The sequence below is a fragment of the Octopus sinensis genome, linkage group LG2, assembly GCF_006345805.1.
Source record: "Octopus sinensis linkage group LG2, ASM634580v1, whole genome shotgun sequence".
Taxonomy (NCBI): domain Eukaryota; kingdom Metazoa; phylum Mollusca; class Cephalopoda; order Octopoda; family Octopodidae; genus Octopus; species Octopus sinensis.
In genome coordinates this window covers 137,760,463-137,773,490 of record NC_042998.1, presented here as the reverse complement: position 1 = coordinate 137,773,490, position 13,028 = coordinate 137,760,463, and the positions used below count along the sequence as shown (strand labels likewise).

At 39.4% G+C, this 13,028-nt stretch overlaps 1 protein-coding gene across 3 annotated transcripts in view; it reads left to right on the top strand.

Moving 5' to 3' along the window:
- The first annotated feature begins 1,042 nt into the window (after positions 1-1,042).
- The window catches only part of LOC115225977, a 52,448-nt gene continuing 40,462 nt past the window's right edge, over positions 1,043-13,028 (top strand). For all 3 annotated transcript variants that reach the window (XM_036499664.1, XM_036499666.1, XM_029796954.2), the window contains exons 1-2: positions 1,043-1,207; positions 10,536-10,571. In XM_036499664.1, coding sequence (XP_036355557.1) covers positions 10,546-10,571 — 26 coding nt within the window. In that variant the 5' untranslated portion in view covers positions 1,043-1,207; positions 10,536-10,545. The remainder of the gene's footprint in view (positions 1,208-10,535; positions 10,572-13,028) is intronic.

Here is a 13,028-nt window from a genome sequence, read left to right as displayed (position 1 = left end):
TGCAGCTGAGCGGAACAAAATCCTGAAGTACTGCAATCTGTCGGCCAACTACATTTTCCATCCTGTGGCGTTTGATGGGGTCGGACCACTGACCGCGAGATTCCTGTCTTCACTGGAAGCTCGCTTAGCAGAGGTAACTGGTGAAGCTTTTGAGGGAGCTTGGTTGTTCCAGTGCATCAGGCTCACCGTCACCCGTGACAACACTGCAAACGTGCCTCAAGTCATTAGAGAGGTTTTTGTCTTTTTCTCACTCTTTATGTATATATTTAAGTATAAATAAAAAAAGCGGATCACTTCGGTTTGAACGGCAGTTTTTTCTAGTGGTGTCATATGAAATTGTCACCCATAATTATGACCCTAGTATCGATCTATTGCATTTAAATCTGTTTTAGGGTTAGGGGTGGGGGGAAGGGTATCTTTTTTTTCTTCACAAATGTAAGTAAACCCAATCTGTTTCTTAAACGAGGGACATATTCATACGGCACAGAATGTTTTTTTACCTCAATAGACGTCATTGATTGGTTGAAATTGCAGAAATTGAAGAAAAAAAAAAATCTTACAAACTATAGAATTTTCTCAATAAAGCCAAGAGAAAAAGATGTTTTATAACACATTCTACCAGTATACGAAGTTTAAAAGTGTTTAGTTACGTGGAAATTATTTAAAAAAAACTGCCGTTCAAACCGAAAAGATCCAAAAAAGCCTAAGTATGAAACTAATACTAAAAGTCTGAAAACAAGCATGAACGTTTAGGGCAAACTTATGTAAATGCTTTAAGCAGTCAAATTAACGGATCTTTTCTGTTTGATAGACGGAATTTTCTAGTTAACTAAACAATTTGAAACTTCGTATACTGGTAGAATGTGTCAAAAGAAAACATTATTGTAAACAAAATATATAAATTGAAAACATTATATTGCTAAAGCCCAAAATAAGGATACAAACATCTGATGTTTTCCCTTAACAAATCTCTCTAAAAATATATTTGAAGTATTTGCCTTCTCCCTCCTACCATGCACTGTGTTAGTAGCAAATGCGCATGTGCAGTTGTGAATGGCGGTCGTTTCAAACCGTCTCATTCAAACGCTTTTAACTATGTCATTGTTTATGTTTCAGTCTTGATCAAGACAATTTATTTTCCAGTTTTAATGTTTATTTATCTAACCGCCTAGTACTGAATATATTTTAGAGACGTTTCCTGGTTAAAGTAAGTGGTTTCTGGAAATTTTTTTGTACTCTTTTCATAAAAGTTCGTTATTTATCGTTGTTTCTTCTGGCGCTGTTTATCCTGTATTATTGTAGCTTAATGTACTTTCAAGTATTTTTAGTGAAATTTAAATATTTAAAAAGCTTAACAGCAATAGTCCGACTTTATTTGACTTATTAACTGTGTACTCATATACACATACCACCAGCGCCAATTACAGAGAGACAGGGTGTCAGCCATGCTATTTACCAGGGAGCCTATCTCTATTTAAAAACACAAAACCAAAACAAAAGGAAAAATGGAATTACAAAAAATATAATTGTGGACACAACTACAGATTGGTTCCTCTCGTCACTGATTTTATTACCTCGTAATTTTCTTAATGCATATTTTTTAAATGAAACTTTGCAGCGATACGTTTTCGAAGTCGCAGATGACAATGTACTTAAGACATTTGTTTTTTAAGTTTAATATACATACTACTTATTTATTACTCACAAAGAAAGCAAGTCCTTATATTTTAAGCCGTTCGATAAAATAATTTATGGGAATGTTGTACTACATGAAACAAAATAAATAATAATACTTGCATAATTGTATTACTCTTTATGAACTTGAAAAATGGGAAACTTAAAACAGTAAAAGTCGAAACTATTCAGACATCAAATAATTAACAATAACTGAATACTTCGAAAAAAAATTGTACTGTTGCAAGCTAAAGTAAACACGAAAATTTTAATTGGAATGTGTATGTGACAGTGAGTTGTCTCTTACGCAGCCGTTCTCATGAGGAACAAATAACTAAATATGTAAAATTATTTTTAATATCATTATGCAATCCAGGAGAAAGTTCGCTGTGGACCACCTGTGGGTTTTATTATATTTGAAAATACTGTAATATTTTATGTATGTTAATCGAGGGTCGGGGGGACTTGATTAAAACCCTAATATACAATATTCTTGCGAACAAGGTGACAAAAATTAATCGAGTAGTGCCAATAACATATTTTAAAATTTACTTTTATAATTATATTATTTTCAATTGATGTAAATCAGTTTCTTTCAGATCCACTCGGTAATTATTCTTTCTTTATGAATTGATTTAAAAAAAACAAACTTACCTATTGATGAATTCTTTTTTTCACCTCGCATCCGTCTTGTATTTTATTACAATTCTAGCCTTATAGAAGCTACTTTGTAAGATTATTAGACCAACCCAGTACTTGGCTGGTACTTTATCAATTATGGAGAATGAAAGACAAAGTTGATCATGGCGGGATTTGAACTCAGAACGCAAACTGCCATAGCTGGCTAAATACCTCTGGGATTTTGTCCAGTTTAAATGATTTTGCGAATTCACTGCTTTGTGGTGGTTTAATATTTAATTTTGCGTCAATTTTTATTTTTATTCTTTTCTTTAAATCACTCTTTTTACTCACTCCTAGATCTATGTTCACTCTTGATCTACTGTAGGGGAGTATGCTCTACGTGATAACTTAATCTGGTAGAAAGCACAGCCAAATCTTCCTCAAGTCACTCCCTGTCATCCTAAAAGGAAGAATGAAAGACAAAGTAGCTTCCATATATATGCAAAATTTATATGATAGTCACTGCTGGAACACTATTGATAACAGATCTGCTTGATCAAGTTGGGCCTTGAGCCAAACAAGTCTCACTTAAAAAATGTGGAACCGAGCTTTCCTGGTTTAATATTTTTTTGAACTTTCATATACTAACTGTACTTATATCTATCTTGTGAGAATGGTCATTTTCTCTCTCTCTCTCTCTCTCTCTCGTGCGGATGTGATTTTCATGTTGGTTGTAGGCTTTATGTGACAACAAGTGGAGTTTACTCAATTGGAAATTATATACCAGCTGCTTGGTTCCAGGATAACACTTTTTGACATTGCAACTGAGGGTGTTAAAATGATGATCATATTCTAAGTTGTCCAAAAATTGAAAAAAATTAAAATTCATAAAATTGTCCTGGAAATAAGTATGGAAAAAATGGACTTTTCCAAGTTTAGCAACAGGACTGAAAAAATGTTAATGGTTGCGCAAAGGATAGTTCCACTGACCAAATGATTCTGGTTTACATTGAGTGTTCCCCAACCACAGACCAACCATCTGCATTTGTTTATGTAATATTGCCAGTATCACAATGATGACATCATATCTGCTATTAATGACATTTTTGATCAACTTGATGAAAACTTACGTACTTGGCCATCCTATCTTCTCTCAGATTATTAAATTATCTCTCCTTGTGTACTATGCCTGTATCTCTCTTCTCTGCTCCTGTAGCCTACCCAAACACACCATCACTCTCCTCCTCCTGTCAACTGTATCATTGCTACTACTTTGCTGCTATCATCCATGTAGCTTCCCCAACTCATGCACTTCCTTCCAACAACCTTTTCCAATCTTTACAGGTGTCACCTACCTTCCTCACTCCCACTTCTATCTCTTCTATTTATTCCTCCATTCACTCTTGCAAATTCGCACCGCCTACAACTCACCTCATACTTTGAGGTGCCATTTGGACACCTTATCACCACTACTCTATCTGGAGATACCACCAATTCATTTTCACCTATTTTAAATGTGAGTAGCCATGCAGTTCCTCTACAGCAAGAACCTGCTCTTACGTAAGGACACACCTCTCCCATCTCAGGTTTTGTAGACTTGTGAGCTACATGGTGACCGTGTTGGTGGCATGAAAAAAGTACCCAGTACATTGTAAAGTAGTTGGTGTTATGAAGGGCAATCCACTGTAAAAACCAGATTAAAGCAGACGCTGAAGCACAATATGGTCCTTGGACACTTTGAATACTTGTCAAACTCTGATCCATGCCAGTATGAAAGGGATGTTAAATGATATATATATATATATATATATATATATATATATATATATATATATATATATACATACACACAAGATCTGCTCACTACAACAAAATTGGGATCTTAACCAAGGTGCCATGTATAAAGTATTGGTGTGGGTACTGGTGCCACAAAAAGGCACCCAGTACATTCTGTAAAGTAGCTGGACTTAGGAAAGAGCATCCATCTGTAGAAACGAAGCCAAAACAGACTATGAAACCGGGTGTGCCCCTGGCTATGTCAGTTCCTGTCATGCCAGCATGGGAAAAGGATGCTTATTGTAAATTTCAAAATTTCAGGCCAGACCAGCATCCTGTTCAGAAGGTACGTTGTCATATCATCATCATCATCATTTAACGTCCGTTTTCCATGCAGGCATGGGTTGAACAGTTTAGCAGAAGATTGTGAATATGGTAGAAAGCATGATGTGTGTATGTGTGTATACATATATATTTTTCAAACCTACTTTCTTGCTCACACGATTAACAGAACCTTTTCCTAGTTTCTGGACTAGTTAGATTGCCTGACGAACTCAGATTTTACCTTTTTTGCCCCAAGTCTATATTAGTTATCAAATAATAAATATTATCGACACTGCCATCCCCTTTCAACTATGCTAGTCAAAGTTCCTCACACTGCTTCCTCCCACGTGTTCCTTGACCACCTTTCTCCCCCCCTCTCTAACTAACCCTATTCTCTCTCCCTATGTTTCTCTATGTCCCCCTCTTTCCATAATCACCATCGCCACATATAAACGAGCAAACGCATAATCGGTAACCCCACTCACTTCCAAATCCCTAACGAAGAAATACGCACAGCTCATGAACGGTTAAAGTTAAGAAATTCTTCTTTCAACCTCGCTTTCCTCTACCTTCTATCTTTGCACGTATCATCATTATTCTTTCATTATTCTTCGATTACTCTCTCATTATATTGTTCCTTCAGTACTCTCTCATTATATTATTCTTTCAGTACTCTCTCATTATATTATTCTTTCAGTACTCTCTCACTATATTATTCTCTCAGTATTCTCTCATTACTCTATCTAGCTCAGTAACATGCCATTCATGTAAATTATTCTTTCAGTATTTTCTCATTACTCTGTCTAGCTCAAATATGTTTTTTGTTTAGTCTTGTCTCCCTGTTGCTCCCGGTTCATAGCCACTTATCTTTCCCCTAAAAATCTCACTTTCTCAGATTTTTCAAACCTAGTTTCTTGCTCACACGATTAACAGAACCTCTTCCTAGTTTATGGTGCACCCTCCCTCCTACCCCCTCCACACATGCTGGAAGTTCCTATTCTTTGCCATCACGGGGTTGCTTCCCATGAAGACTGCAAATGCTCTTTCACCATCCCTACCCCTAGTCTCGACCTATGTAAGGTAATGTTCATACAGTGCAAAATATGAAAGGCTAGTGTTATGCAGGCTACTGTATTACTTGCACATGAATTCTGCCAAATGCGAGCTTTCTTTTCAGGTACATGAAGCTACCGGCCACCGTCCCAGGGTCTCTAGGTCCCATACCTCCCACATCCTCAGGGTTGGCACCCTCAACCATTGGCACACTGAAAGGTAGGTCTGGCGAGATAGTCGAGATGCTTGAACGGAGATGTGTGGATATATGTTGCATGCAAGAAGTAAGGTGGAGAGGAGGATCTGCTAGGTTCCTCACAGGCAAGGAACACAGGTACAAGATTTTCTGGGCAGGGAACACTGATGGGGTTGGTGGCATGGATATACTTATCGCTGAGAAATGGGTAGATAAAGTAATTGAGGTAATCAGAGTATGTGACAGAATACTTAAGATTAGATTAGTGCTTCATCATAGTTTAGCAACCATTATATCGGCCTATGCTCCTCAGTCGGGGCTACCCGATGGACAGAAAGACCGATTCTATGACACTCTACTGCAGACTACCTCGTTGACGAACGACAGAGACCTTCTCTTTGTGGCTGGTGGCTTCAATGATCACGTTGGACGTCATGCTGGGGGCTTCCATGGCGTACATGGAGGCTATGGCTATGGTTCCCGCAACGAGGAGGGAACCAGGCTGCTGGAGTTCTGTGATGCAAATAATCTTATGATTTGCAACACTAACTTCAGGAAACCTACCAGCCACCTAGTCACCTACCGATCGGGCCAACATACCAGCCAAATTGACTACATCCTTGCCAGGCAAAGGGTGAGATGGCTGCTTATAAATGCCAAAACCTTCCCAGGTGAAGAATGTACCCCACAACATAGACTGGTAGTTAGTGACTTTAGGATCAGGACTAGGAGGACAACCAGAAGACGACCAACATGGAGAAGAAGGATCTGGAAGCTTAAAGATCCTGCGAATGGACAGAGATTTAGGGACATGCTACGTGAAGCCTTTGACGAAGTAGAAGGGGATAGAGTATCACATGGGGTAGAAGGCAACTGGACGTTTCTAAGGGACAACCTGCTGAGAGCCACTGACCAGATCTGTGGCTGGTGCAAAGTCCCCTCTCGTCCCAAGGTAACGTGGTGGTGGAACAGTGTTGTAGACAGGGCTAAGAAAAAATTTGCCAATGTTCTGCGCCGTGAGGACCAAAGACTGGAGGTGTTTCGCGTTGCAAGACAGTGTGTGAGAGAGAATTGTGATGTGGTAGGAGAGAGGTGTGTTCACATGGAAGATGGTTCACTTGCGCTAAATGAGGATGCAAAGAGAGAGGTTTGGAGACGCCACTATGAAAGGTTGCTGAATAAAGAAAATGAATGGGATAAAGAGAGTCTGCCGAATGTTAACCCAACAGAGGGACCAGCTATCCGAGTTGACAGTTCCTTGGTAGTTAAGGCAATTAGAAGCATGAAGACAGGGAAAGCCCCAGGCCCATCAGGAATCACTGCAGAGATGCTCAAAATATCTGGTAGTGTCGGCTATAGCCTAGTCACCCGTATAGTTAATCAGGTGATACACGAAGGAGTCATACCCAATGACTGGTGTAGCAGCATAATAGTCAACTGCTACAAAGGTAAAGGTGATGCCCTAGATACAAATAATTACAGAGGTATCAAGCTGTTGGATCAGGTAATAAAGGTTACGGAGAGGGTCATAGCCCAACTAATTAGAGAGAGAGTTTAGATGAGATGCAGTTTGGGTTCGTGCCAGGGAAAAGTACCACTGATGCTATATTCCTGGTAAGGCAGCTGCAGGAGAAATACCTAGCCAAAGATAAGCCCCTGTACCTGGCTTTTGTTGACATGGAGAAAGCCTCCGACAGGGTCCCCCGATCCCTTATCTGGTGGTCAATGAGGAAACTAGGGATAGATGAATGGTTAGTGAGAGCTGTGCGAGCCATGTACAGGGATGCTGCTAGTAAGGTGAGGGTTGGCAACGAGTACAGTGAAGAATTCCGAGTAGAGGTAGGGATCCACCAAGGCTCAGTCCTCAGCCCCCTCCTATTTATCATAGTCCTCCAGGCAATAACAGAGGAATTCAAGATAGGATGCCCTTGGGAGCTCCTCTATGCTGATGACCTTGCTCTAATTGCTGAGTCACTATCAGAACTGGAGGAGAAGTTTCAGGTGTGGAAGCAAGGATTAGAATCGAAGGGCCTTAGAGTCAATCTAGCTAAAACCAAAGTCCTAATAAGTAGGAAGGTAGACAAATCACAAACGCCTTCAGGTAGATGGCCCTGCTCGATCTGTAGAAAAGGTGTAGGTAGAAACTCTATAAGATGCACCAAGTGTAAGCTATGGACACATAAGAGGTGCAGCAACGTCAAAGGAAGGTTAACTAGGAAGATAGTTTTTGTATGTGGCAGATGCTCAGGAACAATAAACACTGAAAATGCTCTGAGACCAACTTCTGTCACTTTCCAGGGAGAAAAACTAGAAATAATTAATAGCTTCCGTTACCTAGGTGTCCAAGTCAGCAGCGGGGGCGGGTGTGCTGAAAGTGTAACTGCTAGAGTAAGAATAGCTTGGGCAAAGTTCAGAGAGCTCTTACCTCTGGTGGTGACAAAAGGCCTCTCGCTCAGAGTAAAAGGCAGACTGTATGACGCGTGTGTACGAACAGCCATGCTACATGACAGTGAAACATGGGCCGTGACTGCTGAGGATATGCGTAAGCTCGCAAGAAATGAAGCCAGTATGCTCCGATGGATGTGTAATGTCAGTATTCATACTCGACAGAGTGTAAGTACCTTGAGAGAAAAGCTGGACCTAAGAAGCATCAGATGTGGTGTGCAAGAGAGACGTTTGCGCTGGTATGGACATGTGGCGAGAATGGATGAAGATAGTTGTGTGAAAAAGTGCCACACCCTAGCGGTTGAGGGAACCTGTGGAAGAGGCAGACCCAGGAAAACCTGGGACGTGGTGGTGAAGCACGACCTTCAAACTTTAGGTCTCACTGAGGAAATGACTAGAGACCGAGACCTCTGGAAGTATGCTGTGCGTGAGAAGACCCGGCAGGACAACTGAGACCATAACCCGTGGTCTTCTACATGGGATGTAGCCAGTCCACTTATGCATACCTTCCCTTCTTGGGACACAAAACTCTACTTGTGAAGACCTGTTGAGGCAAGTGAGAATCAGAATCGAAATCGATCAATGGAAATTGCAGCTGAGTTACCAGTGCCGGTGGCACGTAAGAGAACCATCCGAACGTGGCCGTTGCCAGCGCCACCCCGACTGGCCTCGTGCCGGTGGCACGTAAAAAGCACCATCCGTTTGTGGCCATTGCCAGCGCCGCCCCGACTGGCCTCGTGCCGGTGGCACATAAAAAGCACCATCCGATCGTGGCTGTTTGCCAGACTCGTCTGGCGCCTGTGCCGGTGGCACGTAAAAAGCGCCCACTACACTCATGGAGTGGTTGGCGTTAGGAAGGGCATCCAACCGTAGAAAAATTGCCAGATCAAACTGGGCCTGGTGCAGCCTTCTGGCTTCCCAGACCCCAGTTGAACCGCTAGCATGGAAAGCGGACGCTAAACGATGATGATGATGATATATATATATAGTGTATCTGTGAATGCTTACATCCTGTGCATTTTGCGTGGTAGTCCTGAGTTACAAGAAGTGTAGTGAAGTTTGTGGTCATTTCTTTGTTTAACATATTGTCTGCTTGTTCTGTGCTTTCGATGGCATATGAAATAGGTCTCTTACTTGGAAAATAGGTTATGGTTAGCAAAAGGAAGGACATCCAGCTGTAAAACAATATCACAATAATATATATATATATATATATATATATATATATATATATATATATATATATTATTGTGATATTGTTTTACAGCTGGATGTCCTTCCTTTTGCTAACCATAACCTATTTTCCAAGTAAGAGACCTATTTCATATGCCATCGAAAGCACAGAACAAGCAGACAATATGTTAAACAAAGAAATGACCACAAACTTCACTACACTTCTTGTAACTATATATATAATGGACATAAAAGCAACTGCACACTCCAACATCATCATCATTGTTCGACCATGGTCGAGACAATGGAATTTACCATGCTACGCCAGACTTCACGGTCCATCATAGCATTACGGAGGTCCTGTTGCTGGATGCCTGTATCCCTGGAGATTACATCAAGGTAGGAGAGTGTGCGCCCTCTGGTATTGCGAGTAGATGGCTTCCAGAGGAGAAGAGTAGAAATTGCCTCGTTTTCAGCTCTACAACAATGTCCAGCAAACTGGACTCTCCTACCTTTCACAAAAGATGACAGGTGGTTTTTTCCCATATATTTGCATTTTGGTTGGATGACGCTTCCACGAGAGATTTTGAGCTCTCACACTTCCTGCTCACTGCATATGGTCACTTCCCTGTTCTTTTCACCTTATCATATGCCTTACAATTTCAAATTATCATCTTTGTCTTTTTGATATTCACACAGCTGTAACCTACACCAGTGTCACATAACCAGCCCACTTAAAGTACCTTGGATTTTAGGGTGACATGCCATGCTTGAAGAGACCTATTGAGTCAAGTACATCAACAGCAATATCAAAATCAAATCAAATGGTAATTGTAGTTGTGAGCCCCGTGCCAGTAGCACATATAATACCAGTGCCGCTTTGTCTGGCTTCTGTGCTGGTGGCATATAAAAAGCACCATCCGATCGTGGTCGATGCCAGCTCCTCTGGCCCCTATGCTGGTGGCATGTAAACAGCACCCACTATACTCTCGTAGTGGTTAGCATTAGGAAGGGCATCCAGCTGTAGAAACACTGCCAGATCGGATTGAGGCCTGGTGTAGCCTCCTGGCTTCTCAGACCCCGGTTGAACCGTCCAACCCATGCCAGCATGGAAAATGGATGTTAAACGATGATGATGATGATCTCCATACTTTTTGCCTCTAAAATACATTGTTTCCAATAACAATTGTTATTGTCTAATATTTATAAATACTAATTCAATCAAACTACTTTACTTTGAACTTAAGAATAATTTCTGTTGTTTTTCTAACAGATATCAAAAAATGGGAGTGGATGATGAGAATGCTGGGTAAGTGTTGTTTTAGTGTTCTATTTATTTTCGATGTAAAACTTTAATATCATGTATGAAACTCTCATTGTCATGACTTTACTACCCTAAATTTGAGATTGTACCTAAGTACAATAAAACTACAAACATTCTATGAATTTCCTCTGTGTTTGTAATTATTTCCATTTCACTTCATAAAATGTTTAATTAATAAGTAACAGGTTATATCATGCTGATGATTTCTATATGGGATGAAGTAATGCTATACATGATTACCACCAACTAGAGATTTTAAGAACTTTTAGTAGTAAGCAAAAAAAAAACCCCCAAAATATTAAACTTGAATTCTATTTTTTCCTTAATTTCAAATTCAAATTTCTAATCCTGCCAAATATATGAAGAAGTGATTATTACCCTTGCTATACCTGTGACCACTAGAAGAACCATAGGTTGACTGATGCAATAGGAGCTGGTGAAGCAGAGGACTGTGCCAAATTCTAATGTCTGTTGGCATGGTTCCTATGGCTGGATGCTCTTCCTAAGTCCAACCAAATTTACAGTGTGTATTGAGTGCTACTTATATGACACTAGCACTGCTTCATCAAGAAACGTGATATTTAATAGATTATCTGTGTTACAATTATTAGGATACCAGTCTGAGGAATAGTGAGTAACTGTTTAATTTATTGTTATTGCATAAATTCTAAACTCTAAATATGATCTTATTAACTCTTAATTGGAGTTGTGGTGGAGTTTGCAGGGTATCATTCTATAAGCAATGAGGTAATTATATTATAATTGATGGGCATTTTGTTGGCTGGTACAAATCTTATACCTACACTGTATCCAGAGCAAGATATATAATTTTTCATTATTTCATGTTGAGAAAAATTGTTGTATGCTCCTTGAAATGCAAAATCAGTAATTCTTTCCTTACTCTAACTGCTCTATTGTTTTCTGCAATCACCTCCAGCACTATTTATACTGTGTAAATAACAAACTATCACATCTAGTAGTTACAGATTATTTTCTATTGGTGTCCCTCCTCTCTAACTACTTTTGTATATCTAATTAATCTATCAAATATCAAATTGCAGCTTCTGTTTGCAATGGTGCAGGTGTAGATGTGTGGTTAAGATGCTTGTTTTCCAACCATGTGGTCTTGGGTACAGTTCCACTGTATGGCCCTGGGCTGACCAAAGCCTTGTGAGTGGATTTGTTAGATGGAAACTAAGAGAAGCCTGTCGTATCTTGATAATACTAAAACTCTAGGGATGTTTGCATGTAATTGAAATATCTCAGAAATAGTATATTTTATCTTAATTTTTTTTTTACATATTTATTTTCATACTTACCTTTAGCAGTGCAGTACAGATTTTTGTGACATTTGGACCTCTCTTTAAATGATTAAACACAATTTTTGTTATTTCTTGACAAAACATACATTACCTCCGTGACGTCAACACACATACAATGAATGTCATGGTGTGTCAATCAACACAAACAGACATCTGCTATCTGTGATGTATACACACACACACACACACATAGTCTCTGCGCTCTCTAAGACAAAAAAAAAAACTGTTGACTTTTTGAGATACACAATATTTTAATCATTTAGAAATATTTTTAACTGAATGTGATTTCATCATCCAGAGTTTAATTTCCGTAAAAAAATTTTTTATTTATTTACTTTTGTTTTAAAATGAAAGAGAAGAGAAAGTAAAAGATGTATGTATGTATATATATTTCTTTACTACCCACAAGGGGCTAAACATAGAGGGGACAAACAAGGACAGACAAAGGGATTAAGTTGATTACATCGACCCCAGTGCGTAACTGGTACTTAATTTATCGACCCCGAAAGGATGAAAGGCAAAGTCGACCTCGGCGGAATTTGAACCCAGAACACTCAACGGCAGACGAAATACGGCTACGCATTTCGCCCGGCGTGCTAACGTTTCTGCCAGCTCGCCGCCCTAATGTATGTATATATGAAATGGACGTGTGTGTGAAAGAGAGAGAGAGAGTGAGTGAAGGGTTGTGTTGTCATGTACACGTACATACATCAATACATATGCGTGCATCTTTTTTTGCATGTACGTGTGCATGTATGTATGAGTGTGAGTGAGTGAACGTGTGTGTTCTCATGTATAAGTGGCACACACCCTCTCTCTCTCTCTCATACACACTTTCTCCTCTCTTTCACTTTAAAATAAAAGTAACAGGTGATTTTCAAGATAAAATTTGTTAAAAAAAAGCTTCTACTCATGTAAATTGATTACTATTATTTGGATAGTTCCAATTAAATAAGTCCAGAAGTTAGGTTAAATATATATACATGCATAAGTACCGTGAATTCCCATTCTACAAAATGGCAAACAATTCCATGAATACTTCACTGGGTAGTAAGTCTAGTATATATATAAAAATATATATGTATGCGTGTACCTTTGTCTTGATTTCACATGGTGGTTG